Source organism: Corticium candelabrum, chromosome 16, assembly GCF_963422355.1.
Source record: "Corticium candelabrum chromosome 16, ooCorCand1.1, whole genome shotgun sequence".
Taxonomy (NCBI): domain Eukaryota; kingdom Metazoa; phylum Porifera; class Homoscleromorpha; order Homosclerophorida; family Plakinidae; genus Corticium; species Corticium candelabrum.
In genome coordinates this window covers 745,380-763,064 of record NC_085100.1, presented here as the reverse complement: position 1 = coordinate 763,064, position 17,685 = coordinate 745,380, and the positions used below count along the sequence as shown (strand labels likewise).

At 41.3% G+C, this 17,685-nt stretch overlaps 3 protein-coding genes across 4 annotated transcripts; 1 reads left to right on the top strand and 2 right to left on the bottom strand.

The window, feature by feature from the left end:
* The first annotated feature begins 51 nt into the window (after positions 1-51).
* Positions 52-10,799, top strand: LOC134192407 (uncharacterized). The gene is made up of 21 exons (XM_062661146.1): positions 52-274; positions 344-482; positions 648-679; positions 738-860; positions 932-1,034; positions 1,823-1,930; positions 1,991-2,125; positions 2,176-2,271; positions 2,341-2,434; positions 2,490-2,672; positions 2,831-2,867; positions 8,464-8,622; positions 8,684-8,822; positions 9,149-9,180; positions 9,243-9,365; positions 9,429-9,531; positions 9,612-9,716; positions 9,777-9,914; positions 9,979-10,068; positions 10,130-10,226; positions 10,374-10,799. The coding sequence occupies exons 1-21, from the start codon at positions 122-124 to the stop codon at positions 10,621-10,623; spliced, it is 2,439 nt and encodes an 812-aa protein (XP_062517130.1). The 5' UTR covers positions 52-121; the 3' UTR covers positions 10,624-10,799.
* LOC134192357 (mucin-3A-like) lies at positions 3,260-6,885 on the bottom strand. The gene is made up of 10 exons (XM_062661091.1): positions 6,514-6,885; positions 6,300-6,444; positions 6,214-6,242; positions 5,845-5,970; positions 5,683-5,779; positions 5,523-5,615; positions 4,772-5,449; positions 3,954-4,055; positions 3,796-3,877; positions 3,260-3,730 (listed from the first exon to the last, which is right to left on the bottom strand). The coding sequence occupies exons 1-10, from the start codon at positions 6,670-6,672 to the stop codon at positions 3,547-3,549; spliced, it is 1,695 nt and encodes a 564-aa protein (XP_062517075.1). The 5' UTR covers positions 6,673-6,885; the 3' UTR covers positions 3,260-3,546.
* Positions 10,799-17,607, bottom strand: LOC134192355 (uncharacterized). 2 transcript variants are annotated; one of them, XM_062661089.1, is made up of 18 exons: positions 17,449-17,607; positions 17,277-17,348; positions 17,135-17,206; positions 17,001-17,072; positions 16,741-16,940; positions 16,503-16,678; positions 16,325-16,441; positions 15,953-16,252; positions 15,608-15,864; positions 15,405-15,551; positions 15,257-15,348; positions 14,729-15,182; positions 14,631-14,673; positions 14,457-14,563; positions 14,182-14,321; positions 13,823-14,118; positions 13,625-13,754; positions 10,799-13,301 (listed from the first exon to the last, which is right to left on the bottom strand). In XM_062661089.1, the coding sequence occupies exons 5-18, from the start codon at positions 16,791-16,793 to the stop codon at positions 11,072-11,074; spliced, it is 4,542 nt and encodes a 1,513-aa protein (XP_062517073.1). In that variant the 5' UTR covers positions 16,794-16,940; positions 17,001-17,072; positions 17,135-17,206; positions 17,277-17,348; positions 17,449-17,607; the 3' UTR covers positions 10,799-11,071. The 2 variants fall into 2 exon arrangements, with proteins under 2 accessions (XP_062517073.1, XP_062517072.1); XM_062661088.1 differs by having other exon boundaries at positions 17,135-17,348.
* Positions 17,608-17,685: the final 78 nt, after the last annotated feature.

Genomic DNA, 17,685 nt, shown 5'->3' with positions numbered 1-17,685 from the left:
GAGACTAATATCAACATGTGATTAAACCATCAAACATTAACATGTCACGTGATGTCTCTCATGTAGATAAATTGGCCCCTCCCATACTTGCATTGTGACACAACGAATCTTCACGGCATAAATGCTGATACTGCTCTCTCTATTTGCTCTCGTGGCTGCGGACACGTATGTGTGGCAGCAATCATCCAACTGGGGTAACCCACAAAACTGGCAGCAAGAAAGGATGCCCTGTGCAGCAGAAACAGCCATACTATCTGCTCATCGCACATCCACAGTAAGACTGGAACACATCTTGATACATCTGCACTGTAAAGGGTAACATATAGTAATTCCTATTGTCCAGAGAGTTTCCAAAACAAGAAAGTTTGAAGTCACACTAGATGTTAATCAAACTCTGAAGAGCCTGCGGCTAGCTCCAGGAGGTCGTATGAGGCTACAACTTGGCACTCATCTAAAGCTGTCTCCCAAGACATCATGCAAAGGTCCCAGTACAACACACCTCATACACCATTATTTAACACATTAATTGCTGGAGCATAGCACATTACCATAAGTACAAGTATGTATACTCTGCAATGATATCAAGAGCAAACAAAAAGCATACCTGGACAGTCAAAATTCTGATAATTTTGTTTGTGTTGTTACAGAAGATGGACTGCCATCGGTCACAAATGATTCAGTAATAAATTCTAGTTTCTAACAAGATCTCTACACGTAGTCTAGTGCTATTTTCTTAGATAAATCATTTCAAGGGTGTTCAGTTACACCCATGGAACTGTGTTGACAACTGGAAGAGAAAGTCTGATGGCAAGACAGCTAGCAAAGTTCCATGTGGCTCAGATGTAGTCAGTTTTCCTTCGGTACGACAATAGCTGGTTTTGTTATCTCAGACTATTGGCAAGATATGACAGATAAACTATTTCTGTCACAGGGAAAGAGTGTTTCATGGATTAGACTGCAGTCAGACGTCAAAGTCAGTAAACTGGAATGGATGGGTAAAGCAGTTAGTGCGTTCTCAGATATTCCCAACTCAGGTGTGATCAATTTATTATGTTTACCTAGTAGATGAACATATGACACATGCTCGTGCACAAACACACGTGCATGCGCGTGCGTGCACACACACTCACACACACACACACACACACACACACACACACACACACACACACAAACACACACACACACACACACACACACACACACAAACACACACACACACACAAACACACACACACACACACACACACACACACACACACAAACACACACACACACACACACACACACACACACACACACACACACACACACACACACTTCTCTTTCTTCTTTCCTTTTTGCTACTCAATAATGAGTTCACGACTTCCATTCAGCAGTTGTTTTCTCAATTTTTGTGATCAATATCGACATTCTGTAGATCATGTCTTAAAGTGTCTTCAAACCTCAACTTCTGACCACCAGCTTTTCTTGGTGCATCTAACAACTGACCGTATAGCACTTGTTTTGGTAAACGTCTCTCATCCATTCTTGCGACATGACCTACCCACTTTAGTTGCTGTTGAGTCAACATGTATTCAATTCCTGTTATTTCAGCTCTTTGCAGAACTTCTATGTTTATCACTCTTTCCGACCAATGAATTTTCATTATTCAATGCAGATACACACACACACACACACACACACACACACACACACACACACACACACACACACACACACACACACACACACACACACACACACACACACACACACACACACACACACACACACACATGTGCATTCATGAATCTCTCTCTCGCTCTCTCTAACTTGACAGGTATCTATTTCGTCAAAACAAAATCATCTGCAGGTCTGACTGTTGATCCACGTTGTCTCCTCAGCCAGCCATCTCTCTGTCATTGCTACCAAAGCAACTGCTCCATTTGTCAGATATTTCGTAAATAATGCCCATAATCAATTACTATAGTTCCATCTTGTGCAATAGATCCCACACCACCAGCGCCAGTAGAAACAACAGACAGTGTTCATGTTCGACCAAGCACTCAGAGGCTGCATTCCTCCACATTTCAGGCAACACAATCTAAACAATCGTCAGAAACTGCAAACACCTTGAAACCAAGTAAAGACCTCTACAGCTGTTTCCTGTATTACAAGTCAATCTCTTTGTAGTATCTGTAATTTCAGTGCCGGCACAACACACTGTCACATGTCCCCCAAACAGCACTAGCTGCAGCAACTCAGAAGAAACACAAGACTCAAACACAGGTGCACTAATCAGCTCCAACAATGTTGGAGGCGTCTACAAAATATGTAAAAAATTCTTTAAACATCCAGACTTTCCCACTCAGCCAATTATCATTGGGATCTCATGTGGAGGAGCCATAGTCATCGTCGCTGTCATTGTCATCATTTGTCTTGTCTATCGAAAGTAAGCACTCAGAAATAGGCAACTGCTGGTGCTTCTAAAATCAATGCTATTGCAGGCGCTATTCAAATTTACCAGTCTCAAATAGCGAATACACCGAAACAGCAGCAACCAAACACGAGTTGAGCATGTCTAGTCCCACATCCAAACAAAGCTTTACTAATCCAGCATTTCAAGACCATGATCCAACTGTGTACAATCCCATCTATGCTGACACTGATGACGTACTTGCAGACAACTCGTAGGGTTCTAAAAGGTTTCAATTTAAGTCGGCAGTTGAACATGAATTTATGCCGCCGATGGACATCTGAATTCATTTACTGTTGTAATATATATCAACTATATTGCTAGCCGTGTTATGTACTGTACAACAATATTGTTATCACACCGTAAATATAGACAAATTCAGTTAGCACTCTGCACATTTGACAGTATTGTCAGTGACTACAAACACTATATTCTATATTAGCACATATAGCACACACGATATTTTCATGCACTTTTGAAATTGCCTTGCTATCAATCATTGTCAAGATTGCAAGTATTCTATCTTTCAAACATTGTGTATACGTGTCTTCTGCACTAATAAACTCTCCTGTGTTCTCTACCATACTACTACTACTACTACTACTACTGCTTTTCGCAATAGAGCTGGTACATCTGCACAAACAATATTAAGTGAATGTACTTGTTTAATGGATTTCTGTCATAGTTACATACAACATTATAGAATGTGATTTGCTGATGTGTGTGTGTGTGTGTGTGTGTGTGTGTGTGTGTGTGTGTGTGTGTGTGTGTTGTGTGTCTGCACGCACATAGAACCTGCTATTTCATCATTTTTGAAGATGCTGCAATAATGAGGGCATGCAACTCTTTATGATGTAGAACAATAAACAGAAAGCATACACGTGTAAAGCAATTAAATAAAGAAAATCACAACGTCAACTAAAATCACGTACTCTAATGTTTGACATCTGCTACATCACTTTTGTCAATCTAAAATAACTGCACAAACGCATCATAATCCATGCAGCCACACTGCATAATGTCTATGACAACTCTATACTCCATCACTACTGGCAAGCAACCGTACGTTTCGGAGTTCAACTCACCAGTTACAATGGCTTACTGTAACCGCCATCATCCAACTCAGAGTAGATGTGCTCTGACTCGTGCTGTTCTGTCACAGGCAAACTTCTTGAATTGCATTTGATGTTGTCATTGCCACCATAACTTGGATTGTCAAACATGTGCATTGTGTTACTACTAGCTTCAGACGTTACTGATCTCTTAAAACGCCTGTTACAAGCAAGACAGTCTCAATTCCACAGCCTGGCTAAACATCTAAACATTGTGCAACCCACCAAAACAATACTCCAATGATACAGATGATGACTAGCAAAATGACTATAGCACCAGCAGCACCTCCAGCGATATAAATTGTTGCTTTGTAAATTAATAAAACCAAGAATTACTGCATGCAAAATACTGCACATACCTGGTATGTACGATATTGACATACCTGAATTTGAGTTGTCTGATAGTTTGTCTGCAGATTGACAGTTTTCGCCTGCGCAAATGACTACAAAAGAATCTGTCGCTATAACTCCATCTGATCTGCTCGCTGCCATAAAAACACAAAGAATGATATTTCACAACAGCCACACATCTTAACTGTATGCTATTGGGCAATACATTTCCAATAAAAGATGCAAAAGTCTTAAATAACTATTACAGTAATTTTATGTGAAATGAAATGTGAAAACATCACCGATACACAACACCATATTTAGCATACTTCGACAAACAGAAGAGCAACATGTTCATAGTATACTGTACCTCTGATACTATCTCGCTACCTAGTTGTGTGCTTGTTGCTTTGTAAGTGAACGACACTGATGCCTAACTGCCTCCAATACTTCCAGAATTTGTTCAGCTGCTAGTTAACACCAGATCTCCAGTTCTATCTATAGTAGCTAAAACATGGCTACTGTCACTTGATTTCTTAGTTATTAAAACACTGGTGGATGTGCCACTGGGTCGTGATGACCTCACACTGGCAGAAATGGTTACTGACTGTGATGTAACACGATCATCATTCCCAGATGTCGATCCTAGTGTATCGACATACACGCGTATGTAGATCTTACTGTGACTAAAAAATCACATTAACTATTGCTACAAACTACTATACAAGACAACTCAATTAAGTCTTGTGACGAGCACTTATGAATAGACTGTTAGATGTGCACTTTTTGTTATTACATATTCACACAGTTCGTGACCAACTTTGTACTCTGAATTATACGGCTGCAGTTCATACAAGTTACAACTGTTTACCTGGTGTAGATGTGGTTGACAAAGTCCGCACAAATGGCGACACTTTCCGAGTCCCATGAGTTCTGCGAGTTGTGCTGGTTGTTCTTGTCTGTAACATTTGAGTTGGTAAATGATCACTTTGAGTCCGACTATCCATGGTAGATGGTATGGCGGTAGAATGATCACTAGATGTTGCTGATTGTTGTGTAGATACGTGACTAATCTGTGACTGAGTCTCAGTCATAAGCAACCTCTTGGTAGATTGTTTGGTCGCTGTTGTCAGCAACTGCTGACTTGGTAGATGACTGGCAGTTGTTGCATGACTGGTCGTCGTTGCATGACTGGTCGTCGTTGCATGACTAGTCGTTGTATGACTGGCGGTCGTTGCATGACTGGCGGTCGTTGCATGACTGGCGGTCGTTGCATGACTGGCGGTCGTTGCATGACTGGCGGTCGTTGCATGACTGGCGGTCATTGCATGACTGGCGGTCGTTGCATGACTGGCGGTCATTGCATGACTGGCGGTCGTTGCATGACTGGCGGTCGTTGCATGACTGGCGATCGTTGCATGACTGGCAGTCGTTGCATGACTGGAGATCGTTGCATGGCTGGCGGTCGTTGCATGACTGGCCGTCGTTGCATGACTGGCCGTTGTTGCATATGGAGAAATTGGATGAGAAGTGTTGACCAGTGAATTACCTGATTTTATCATAAATAAATTAGATGATAGTGAATCATCAAGCTAATCGAACAATATCTATTCCAATCTGACCCGTGCAGTGGACGTTCAAACATCTACAAAAGCTATGCATGCAAGTGGAATCCATTGTCAGAGATGCAGCACTATCAATCACAAATTGATTTGCTGGAAAATAAACAAAAATTGTGGTAATTTTTAAATATCAAACACCATGCAGTAAGTATTGATTTGCCTGGAAGTTGCTGGGAACTTGTGATTTCCCTAATCCCGAGCTGAAGACGAGCAACTTTAGTTGGAGATGTGATATGAACCCATGAAAATGATGAATTCTACAACACGTTGTACAGTTACATACATATTTAGTATGCCATACTAACAGCTCTAGTCAACTTACAGTTGGAAATACTGCAACGTCATCTCCACAAGGAGGTTTTTCAGCAGTAGTATTGCTTAGCTCTTTCTTCCAGTTACCAGGACAATTCCAGTCCCACGACTTGACACCAGTAAATGTTTTTACCAACTACACCAACACAATTAAATTTCATATAACTAACTCAGAAAGAAACCTATCAATTCAAAGTACATTTGTACAACAATTAACCAGCATACTACTAAAAACCTGTCCAACCCTCTTGTGGGGCCCACCTCCTCGATCTCAACGTCCCCTCAAATCCCTTCCGCCTGTCATCCCTTACTTGCCCAACCCTAACTACTCAAGACTATTGTGAAACCTAGAAATCCTTTCACCTTCCGTCGACCTTACCGGAAGTTGTGATTGTGATTGCGCAGACCCTACAAGAAAGTGCTTCGTTGGTAAGATACGGGAAAAAGAGAAACTGGTCGAGCTACCTGGACACGGCTTCTCTGAGTCGTCAGAAAAGACCAATGCCGAACCAGACCCTAAGACTAGAGACAGACCAGGCGACAGTACAAGCTTCTTCAGGCGAACTTCCGTGTTGACGCGCACATCAAACGTTGGCCCTTGCAACCAATCCTAACAAAGTACATGTACACAACCTATCAAATGACACACTGATGACGTTTGATTGAATGTGTTTTTCACCTTGTGAGGTGTTGGTTCGAAGTGTACGCTATCACCGCTGCAAGGCATGTTGCCATCCATCCAATTTCGTTTGTTTTCCCAATTAGAATTTGGCTGCCAAATCTTTACTTTGCCTAGAGCCGTTGCGGTGAGAGCACAGAAAAGCAGCGAGACAAGCATGTTGTACGAATGCTGTCTAATTTACGGCTCGCGCGCATGTGTGGCTTGGTGTTTTCTAATACATATCTAAACATTCTAATTGACTGTTACATCTAGCTAACTCTACACGCTAATGTCAAACCTTAGATGGAATGTTGTTGTAGCATAACTTTAGCATCTAGTTTGTTTAGAAATGTTACATTATCTATAGTAAATATCATTCAGCCACACTTTCAGTTAACGAATAAATAAAACATTTAATATTAAATCATGCTGCTTTTAGGGGCGGATCCAGAAGGACTTTAATTAATTAATGTTAATTTATGTACGTGTAAACCCTCTACTAGAATAATAATATGTTTCCTCTCGCACCCAAATATTAGAGTACAGTACTCAAAAATTTAGTTTATTCAACAGACGGACAGCATTTGCCTACAGCGTGCGCTGCTAGCCTCGTCTCCAGACTCTCTCGCGCTAGTCTTGTCCGGTGCCCGTATGACGATTCCAAGCGCGAGAGAGTCTGGGATCATCCCGCCTACTTCCTGCCATATCTCCTTACTAAATGCTCACTAAGTGTCACCCCAAGCGTCATCAAGTGTCCCGTAACTTCAAAATCAAATTAGCGTTAGTCTAATCCACATGGGATGCTATGACCATTGTTTGGTGTTTGTGGCATATCCAGCACTTGCAGACAACTGAAGCATGTTGAAAAGGTAAGTCTATGGAGTGTTGGTGACGGGTGTCGCGTTTACGCTTGTGTCTAAGATTTACAATTGGCGGAGTGATGACCTCTTACGTAGTTCATACGCGCATCTCCTAGGCGGTCATTAGCATTTCCGCGCAGACTAGACTCTGTAGCAAAAAGCGCGCAGTGACAAGGGAAGGGGTTGATTTTGACATGACACTACCGTCTACCCTTCGAGAAGTCTTCAAGTATGAAAACAAATACATCTTTTCGCGAAAGAATAGCCCTGGAAGCTTCAAGTTGACCCTCCAGACCTTAGTTTCACGTCAAGATCAACGCCTTCCCTTGTAGACTCGAGCCAGTCTCTCCCCGCCTTCGTCATTCCCCGGATTCTCGCCGTGGAGAGGATTAACAATCCGGGGAATGACGAAGGCGGGGAGAGACTGGCTCGAGTCTACTTCCCTTGCCATTGCGCCCTTTTTGCTACAGAGTCTAGTCTGCCCGCAAACGCTAATGGCCGCGTGTGAACTAAGTAGAAGGTCATCACTCCGCCAATTGTAGATCTCAGAGTACAAGCCTACACGACACCCGTCATCAACACTCCATAGACTTACCTTTTCAACGTGCTTCAGTTGTCTGCAAGTGCTGGATATGCCACAAACACCAAACAATGGTCATAGCATCCCGTGTGGTACGTTTATTGGATTAGACTAACGCTAATTTGATTTGAAGTTACGGGACAGTTGATGACGTTGGGGTGACACTTAGTGAGCATTTAGTAAGGAGATATGACAGGAAGTAGGCGGGATGATCCCAGACTCTCTCGCGCCTATAATTGTCATACGGGCACCGGACAAGACTAGCGCGAGAGAGTCTGGGGACGCGGCTATGCGCTGCAACCAATGCGGTTTTTGCCACTCGTAAAATCGAATTAGGATATCTTCATCTCTTTCCGTTAGGTTAATCAATAAAGGCGTGTCTGTAACGCCTTTTTAGCTGCTGTGCACGTGTTTACCTCACGTGATATCATTTGTTTGCGATGTCTCCACTTTCCACGGTCAGTCTACTCACAGTACTGTAGGCCTACCAAACGAGGACGAATGCAGTCTCTATCATGTGCATTTTAGGTGCTCGTTTTTCTCTCGCTCTACATGTTTGTCTCAGTGGATGCCGACACGTTTGTGTGGAGGCATTCTTCGAACTGGGCCAATCCTACAAACTGGAATCAAGCCAGACTACCTTGTGCGGCTGAAACTGTCAAACTGGCGCGACCCAACACTGCAGCTGTATAGTGAACTGCATGCATATTGATGAGGTTTGTGTAGAACATCCATATTTGGATCGCAGAGTGTTCCATTGGGACAGAAGTTTGAGGTGAGAGTAGACGTCAATGTGACCCTCAAGAAGTTAGTGCTGCCTAGAGGCAGTAGCTTGAAGCTAAATAAGAACGTCCGACTCATTTTATCGAAAAAAGCAGATTGCAGAGGTGAGTTTACGCATATGCATGTGGGTGCAATGTTCACTGGCCAATATGGACAAACAACTTGAGCATACAAGAAACAGGCAGATGACGTATGGACAAACTGACAGACATACATACTTACAGGCAGACTTACGTACATGTATGTGTTGCTAGAATCGATTGCGTTACGTTTACATTGACAGACAGACAGACAGACAGACAGACAGACACAGACAGACAGACACAGACAGACAGACAGACAGACAGACAGACAGACAGAATTATGTCGGCAATTTTGAGCTGGCGTAGTGCAAGGCATTATTTTTATTTGTGTCTATTCATTATCATAGAAGTTGGGCTACCAGCAGTGTCAGACAGTTCAGTAAGAGATATAAGAAAATTGACGAGATGTAGCTGTGTACTTTATGCTAATCTACTGTGCAGATGAATGAATTTATTGGAGTGCAACCACATAATTGGAATTGTGCGAACAACTGGGAAAGGCTCAGTGACAAAATGCGTGCAGTTAGAGTTCCATGTGAAAGTGACACTGTCCAGTTTCAATCGGTAGTTTGTCATCTGTACTAAAGTGTCACCATGCACTGCTTAACAGCAGCTGTGCTACTGCAGGGAAAGAGCTACTCATGGATAACACTAAACTCAAACGTCAAAGTTGCAGGTATTCAATGGCAGGGAAATCCGGTTCATTCACTGTCCGAGATACCAAAGTCAGGTAATGGTGATGATTGTCACTATGTAATGACCGTCATAAGGCACTTAAAATTACCTTCCTGTGACTGTGTGATTTGATAGGAACTTACTTCGTGAAAGCAAAGCCATCGGCTGATTTAACTGCTAACCCAACTTGCACAACAAGTCCATCTGCTTGTCCTTGCCTTTCAAATGACTGTAGTTTATGTGTGTGTTTCTGTATGTATATATGTCTATTTTCCAATTGTCGAAATTCCATATATTTAGATCCAACGTCACCTCTCCCGCCAACAGCTAAAGCTATGATGACGACTGCAACAGCTAAAGGTACAGGCACAACTACTAAAGCTGTAACAAAGGGACCTGCAACAAAAGAGTCAGGTTCTCAAACATCCAGCACAACAGGTCAGAATTAGCATACATAAAGTGCATAGAAGTACGATGTTATATATTGTTGAATGTGAAACAGTTAGTGGAACAACAAAGGTAGCGCCTTCACCCTGTGCGCCAGGTGATGACCCCTGTATCAAAATCATATCAGGGAAGGGTACTGATACAGGTCAACTAAAGTTTATGTTTACCATTGTGATCATCTCTGACACTGAATGCTTTGATTAAAGAATCAAGTTCTCATGAGATCTGGCCTGTTATTGTTGGAGTTCTTGTTGGCGTAGTAGGACTGCTGGTTGTAGTAGTAGTAGTACTGGTTGTTGTCAGGTAAGAAAATCCACACACACGCACACACGCACGCACACACACACACACACACACACACACACACACACACACACACACCACACCACACTACACCAGTCAAACAAGTTACGAAATTTTTGCCTATAGAATTGTCTGTTGATACCTTAGGCGTAAACGAACTATTGTCTATGAAAAAGAAGAAGTTGTTGGCACCCCCAATGCTGTATACTCCTCTCATTATGAGGATCCTAAAGTTGACTTATCTTTTGAAAACCCTATGTATGCCGAGAATAAGTCTGGACAAATATACGACAACGCGATCTATGACACTGCTGATGCAGAAATGTTTCAAAACGTGGCTGAGGGCTCAAGCGAAAACCTACACCAAAAATTTGACGAAGATGGTCTGCCAATATGACAACAAGTTCAAACACTCAAATGTTGACTAGTTGCTAATGCTCTTTATTGTCTATGTGTACTTGCTACTGCATTCAGTTGTCACTATATGAATGGTTAGCAATAATCTTTGCTTGCGTGATCCGGCTTGCTGCATCTCAATAGAAATATGATTAAATGGAATTTATGCTGCCTTGGACTGAACTTCGTGTGTATCAGATGTCATGCATGCATCCAAATTAGATATCACATATTCCATAATACAGCTTTGACCAATAACGCAAAACTGATAACCTGGATTCAACTTTTGTAAGTAAGTAACAGCAAAACTTGCAATTTTACTGTCATTATTGATTAGTGTCCACACATTTCATCTGATTTGTAATCTGGTTTGATGTGCTATACATGTATGTACACAGTTACACTCACCGCTAGATCCATTGACAATCCTAGCTGGCTGCTTTGTTTGATTACTGATCATCATACCATGCGTCCAATGCACTTTCATTGTCTTCGCCAAGTAAAGCCTCATGCATAGTTTTTGTTTCTTGTGCTGTTCCCGGGAAGAAATACAGTTCATCCATCCTATCTCTTTTGTAGGCAGTGCTGCTTGGTTTTACAACTGGATGAGCAAAACGGGGTGGTGGCGCCATACGACTATCCCAAAACTCAACTGGTTCAGTCACCAGTAACCTACCAGGTCGAGGTGGTGGACGTCTTGAGTACATAGGATAGCGGTAGGCCACACCTGGAGATGACCTTTTGTAATACTGATGTGAAGGAGGTGGCCTCTCAAAGTAGCTGTCTTCAGAATAATACTGAGGTCGAGGACGTGGGCGTACACCATAAGCAAACTGACTGGAATAGTGAACTGGTGTGCGATGGTATCTGTACCCATCATGCCACTCTTGTGAGTAATTGGGTTGAACATGGTATGCCTGTGGTCGTCTGTTTTGATGAGCTTGGTACATCTCAGATTTTGGCACAACATGTCTGCGACGACCCATTTCATGTTCATAACGTGGATAAGATGCTAGATGTAACCCTCTTTGCTGAATACGTCTTGGCTGTCGAACCTCTGTTACAATCATTGGTGCCTGACTGCCAATGATGTGATAGTCATTTTGATTAATGACAGGTTTTGGAGGAATTAGCAATTTCCTCACAGAACGGTCTCGTCTGGGAGGAGAAGTATACCTTGTGGTATGCTCAACATCATGTTGTAAATAGCCAAGATTTACAGGTAATGCTCTTCCTGGAGTAGGTCTGAAAGACGAATGTGCTGATAACTTGTCACGTTGTACACTTTCTTCAAACTCTTGTAACGATGATTGAGAAATGGAAAGCACGTCATCAAGCTCACGTATGTTTCGAGCTAAAGAATCTTGTGCAGAAGGAAGATTTGCGACTTTATCAGCACTCTCAGATTCATCAGACTGTGGATCATGTGACTCTGTAGTATCATCTGACTCTGAATCTTCAGACTCGGTCTCTTCTTCAAACTGTGCATCTTCATTATACTTTCTTCCAATTTCCTTATTTGTTTCTTGTTCAACAGCAGTGGTTGTTGCAGGCACAGATGTTTGATTTGGAACAAAAACATTGACGTTCACATTGTCAGGTGAGATGACAGCATTAGTTGTGGAAGCATTGTTATTGCTACTTTCTTCTGTGTCTGCTCGTTTGAGTAATGGTGTTGGTGGACTGTTGACCTCACCACTGAACACACCATCTACTTGAAATACAAGCTTAGTTTGCGTCACAGACAAGTTAAAATAGGGATCAATTTCTACAGTTGAAATTTTGACAAGTGAATCTGATGTATCTTGGTCACTGTCAGTCTCATTAACATCAAACATTGCACCTGTCCCGTTTGTTATATCCTTCCCATCTGTTCCTGCCACTTCATCAATCAGCTTGTAATTTTTCTCCATTTCTTCACCTTGTGTTTCCACTTTGTTTTCTTCCTTGCTTTCATTGTTCTCTACATCAACACAACTGCCTTGTTCCATGTTGTCGTCATCTTTCCAGCTGCCATCTGACTGCCCTTCACCTATAGATCGTGTTACAACAGTCATTGTTCTTCCCTCTGTGTCCAAAGTGTCAGTCGATCCTCGTTGAGCAGGAATAGCAACCTGATGTTGTCCTAAGTCCATAGAAAATGGCATTAAACTATTAAGTGTTTCTAATGGAATCTGGTCACCACTCTTCACATATCCTGATGATGATTTGGAGCGAACACCTTTCTGTTGTTCCTTTTTTGGTCTATCTCCAGTTGGAGGCAATCCAGATGAAAACGAAAGCACATCAGATTGTTCATCAGATGCTGATGACGTGTGGTCATCCGATGACATTAACACATCTTTCACTCCTTGATTTACTTCAGCAATAAACCACAAAGACACTATCATAACAACTGCAGTTGCAGACTGAAAGACTCCAAAGAAGTAGTAAAACAACGAGAATGATTCACACGTTGAGTTAGAAAAGTCACTGTGATCTGTGAGAGTGATAAGTCCAAATGCCCATGTCAATGCAATAAGGACAACTACAAGCAGTGAAGAAATAAGAGACAACTGGTTCGTTCCTCTAGCTTTTTTAATGAGTACATAACAATAGATCGCCACACTGGATAGCACAATAACACAAGCAGGAACTGCTAGTACTCCCATCACAATGTAGTAGCTCTTAATCCAACAACTAAACAAACACATCTGTATATTACAATGAAAGTAAAAATTACAGTAACCAAATAGAAATAACAACAACCAAATAACAACAAATTCTAAGGCATCACACACACGCGCATGCACACACGCACGCACGCACGCGCACACACACACACACACACACACACACACACACACACACACACACACACACTTATGCAAGCTAGTGTACTGTCCACAAGCAAAAAGGCACATGCACACGATGTACGCACTATGCACATAAAGCCATAACACCAAATCATGAAATACAGCTTTGTAAACTTAATTAATTAAAAAGACTACAGCCACACTCACACTTGTGCTTTCTCTTCTCCATTTGTCATCATTGGGTCAATCTCTACTGTTGCTCCATACAAGTAACAATCAGCTTTACTAACAGCTGCTTCAACGATGTGACAAGCAGGAATAACAATCAATGGTATTCCTACACCATCAACCATCAACCATTAAAATTATGATTGCAGCAAGTATCTCCAATGTGCAATTAATTACCCCAGCAGACAATAGATGCGTTCATAAAAAACTTGTCACCTTTCCTACTACCATCGCTGCTATTTGCAGAGTAACCATAAGTTGTTAATGCTACATATGCATCTGCAGCCAGCCACAAAAACAGAGCGGTAAGAAAGTAGTGTAGAAGAGATGCAACTGCTTTGCATGCTGCATTGTTGAGAAATTCAGCCCAATTTGGCCACACAGACAGAATGTACATAACAGCAACACACAAGAAAGCCACACCAACACTAAACTTGACTTGACACTGACGAGATATTTTGTCAGACCTAAGCCTATTAAGACAAAGTCGTGAATTAGAATAACATTTGATGGTAAACATGCAGGTACAAATACACCGTGTTATGATGAGAACAATCAAGAAAAATAGAATTGCCGCAATTGTAATGTAGCAGCTAATCACTCCAATGTCAGCCATTGTTCCTCTTTTTGTTCCCTTACATTTGCATTGATCCAAACGAGATGTATTACAGTTTGTCTACAAAAAGTACAGCATTTACAACATGAATGTCCAGCATTACCGTCTGTCTTGAGCCAGACTGGATGAGTAAATCACCCCATTCACGTAATTCAAAATCTGAGTCAAGGCAGCAATATTTGTTACATTAATTACCATGAGAACAGTGTATGTTGCAGATCTGAGAGCACATTCACACGTTGGTTTGTCATTATACCAAGCTTTCAGAGCACAATAGGCACATGACCATCCTCCACTACCATCTAAGCAAGACAGAATTAATCTTGCAACTTGTTATCACAAGCATACAAAGCAGATAACAAATCATACTTGCTGCATAATCCCAATGAACACAAAGTGGATCAACTCCATCCTATACAGCAATAAAGACTTTACATAACACACGCGGTTCCGACACATTTGCATACCTGCAATGATTGAAATGTCAGTTGAATAGCTGTTGTTTGATTGGTGCTTCCACCTGATATTCCTGTCCCCACACTCACGATCGGTGCACTGATTACCGAGTTTGTCCAATGAGTGCGACAATCATCTAGTCTACAAGCATCTTGCATGTCCACAACACCATTCTGAAATAGGACATCACTCTTGTATTGCACTAGATATCCTGTGTTCCCTGGTAATGACATATAGGTTTGTCCAGATGTTAACTCTCCACTTGAGCTACTTTCCAAGTCTACTGTGCTAAAAGTATCAGAAAACCTGACTAATGCCTGGCTGGACCTGTTCAAGACAAGATGACGATGTGACCCTGCTGAAGCCACTTTATAATACAACAAAGGAGAGTCTATAGAAAACATGTAGCTGTTGTCTTGATAGTTGATCTCAATTTGAGATATATGATGAATCAAACGAGAAAGCCTGCAGTGTCAAGTAAAAGGAATGAATTCTGGACAAGATACATATGTACATATGGCACCATGCAAATACTGTACCTATTAGAGTAGCCTAGTTGTAGCATTGGATGAGAAATCAGCTCCAGTGCTGCCATTAACTGGCTCATAGAGTAAATAGTGTTTTCAATCATCTGTTTAAACACTATTTCATTATACATACTGACACTAAACTCAAATTGTACAATACCTTGGTTGATAGAAAAATTGAGTGAGTCAAAAAGGATTCCAAAGTATCAATAGCAAAATCAATTTGCAAATAATTCATGTTCCGGTTAACAGTTTGCACTCGAAGTTGCTTAGGTATCCACTCAGCATTTGTCTCATTCACTGTAAGCTGAATATAAACTATGGCATGCACAACTTCAATATCCAGACCAGCTGTGAACTTACCACAGACAAACATTGCAAGTCCCGTGTAGCTTGATCTGCATATTGGCAAAGTTCTACATCTATCACTTGCCACATCCCATCAGAACACTTGAAGTGACCCATTACATTGCTACTAGAAACTCCACACAATGGTCCTTCGCTGCATGGTAGCAGAAAGTATTTCTCTACACCTCTGTGTCCTGGGAGTTCGAATTCTCCCTTTAGAGTTGCCACATGGACTGCAGGACAAGACGTTGCACGAGGAAGAGTACTCAATTCTATAAAAGCAACATATGTTAATATATCAACTTGATTGATACAATAATTAATTAATTAATAAATAGTCTTGTAGCAGTAAACACCAACCTGGCCAAACTTCCAAGTCAATCACATCTATTGTGTCACCAAGTTGATTTTCAACTAAACACGTGTACTTTCCAGCAGCTGACAGTTGCACATCTCTTAGCTGTAATTCATAATCCAATCCAATAAAGTTGCCCTTGAACTGCCATTTAACTGTTGGTGTAGGAACACCATCAACTTTGCATGCAAGAGTCACATTTCCGCCAAGGAAAACAGCCGTCTGATTTCTCATTTCTGAAAGTCCAATGGCTGAATGAACAGTACTGTTTGACAGAGCGACCACTATTGCATTAGGAAGAAAACCTATACAACAAACAATTCATTATGCAAACTGTTCAAGTCTCAACACGACTATCAAGCAATGTTGATAATTACCACACTCGAACTGGTTGAATAACATGTAGCCATTCATACACTGGCACTCATAGCTGCCATATGTGTTTTCACAAATGTGCTCACAGCCAGCATTATTCTCAATGCATTCATTTTGGTCTAGTAGATACAACAGGTCAGTCTTACAGTTGATCATGATTTTAGTTTAGAAGAGTATTACCACACAAGAATTGGTCTTTGTGTAACGTAGTCACATGGTGACCAGCCACTTCAAATGTAGGACTACCACATGTTGCTCTAAAGGCCAACTTCACCAGTGGATACCTTACAAGCCAATCAGCAATCCAAGCTAGTTGACAGTCGCAAACTAAAGGATTTCCAGATAAATCAATATCTCTATGAAATACAACAATAAATGTCATGATGGACTTTTGCAAAGACATGAAATTCAGACTGACATCCAGTCATTTGTTCCTTCCAAAGGCTCAAAGTTGACTTTGTCAATTGTCATTATTTTGTTGTCATTTAGTTGCCTGTCATTAATTAAATCAAGTCAATCCCTAACTTTAATACAAGACAACAAGCATACAAAATAGTAAGATTTAATGACAGATTCTGCAGATCAGGAAAGCTACTCAAGTTCATCCGAGCTAAACTCCTACACAACAACCTCTCAATTCACCTCTACTTTGTATATGGCTACATCAACATCTCTCACAGTTCTTTCAGGTTCTGTAGGTTTCTAAATGTATTTGATGATATGTAGCTAATGTGGTTGTCAGACAAATTTCTAGACAAAAGCAAAATGATCAACATCTAATTGCGTTTAGGTCTCTCGAGCTCCATCCTTACAATCTCTCCAAGATTGGCAAGTGTACGAATACATCTTGATCAAGTGAATTCAATCTGTTTTCAGACAAAGATCTAATTAAGACAGAGTGCATCAAATTGTCACCTTGTAACGTCACCCTCTTTTACAAACTTTAATACATACAGATCTCTGAGATGTGTGAGATTCGAAAACACAGTAGCATTCACTTGCTCTACAGCATTTCCACTTAAATCTCTATCAAATAAAATGTGACATTAGAAATTCCAAGACTTAATTAATTAAACAAATTCAAATAGATGCAAAGTCGAAATACGTGTTGACCAACATAACTCACAAGCTTTTCACACACTGCCGTTCTTCCTGAGAAAGTAACGTCAAAAGCGAGAGATCTATCAAGCCAGCATGATGGCAATCAACGTCCAACATTGGCTGACCCAAAGACATCACTACATTGCATCTACATGCAAAAGGCAAGGCGGTAGAAGGGCAGTTACACGCTGCCTTAACTCTCGCAATAAATTCTATCGCCATTAAAACGCAAAGTGCTAGAGATCGCGTCATAGCGCTAACG

Excerpts from the sequence above, each read along its gene's own strand:
- LOC134192407 (XM_062661146.1), top strand. The coding sequence starts at position 122 with ATGCTGATACTGCTCTCTCTATTTGCTCTCGTGGCTGCGGACACGTAT. Across the intron at positions 1,931-1,990 it reads CCAAAGCAACTGCTCCATTT|ATCCCACACCACCAGCGCCA; the intron begins GTCAGATATTTC and ends CTTGTGCAATAG. Across the intron at positions 2,868-8,463 it reads TCTGCACATTTGACAGTATT|GTGCTCGTTTTTCTCTCGCT; the intron begins GTCAGTGACTAC and ends TGTGCATTTTAG.
- LOC134192357 (XM_062661091.1), bottom strand. The coding sequence starts at position 6,672 with ATGCTTGTCTCGCTGCTTTTCTGTGCTCTCACCGCAACGGCTCTAGGC. Across the intron at positions 5,971-6,213 it reads AATCACAATCACAACTTCCG|TTGGTAAAAACATTTACTGG; the intron begins GTAAGGTCGACG and ends GTGTTGGTGTAG. Across the intron at positions 4,056-4,771 it reads GTCAACCACATCTACACCAG|CGAGCAGATCAGATGGAGTT; the intron begins GTAAACAGTTGT and ends TTTTTATGGCAG.
- LOC134192355 (XM_062661088.1), bottom strand. The coding sequence starts at position 16,793 with ATGACAATTGACAAAGTCAACTTTGAGCCTTTGGAAGGAACAAATGAC. Across the intron at positions 14,564-14,630 it reads TCATTGGGATTATGCAGCAA|ATGGTAGTGGAGGATGGTCA; the intron begins GTATGATTTGTT and ends TGTCTTGCTTAG. Across the intron at positions 14,322-14,456 it reads CAACATACACTGTTCTCATG|ACAAACTGTAATACATCTCG; the intron begins GTAATTAATGTA and ends TACTTTTTGTAG.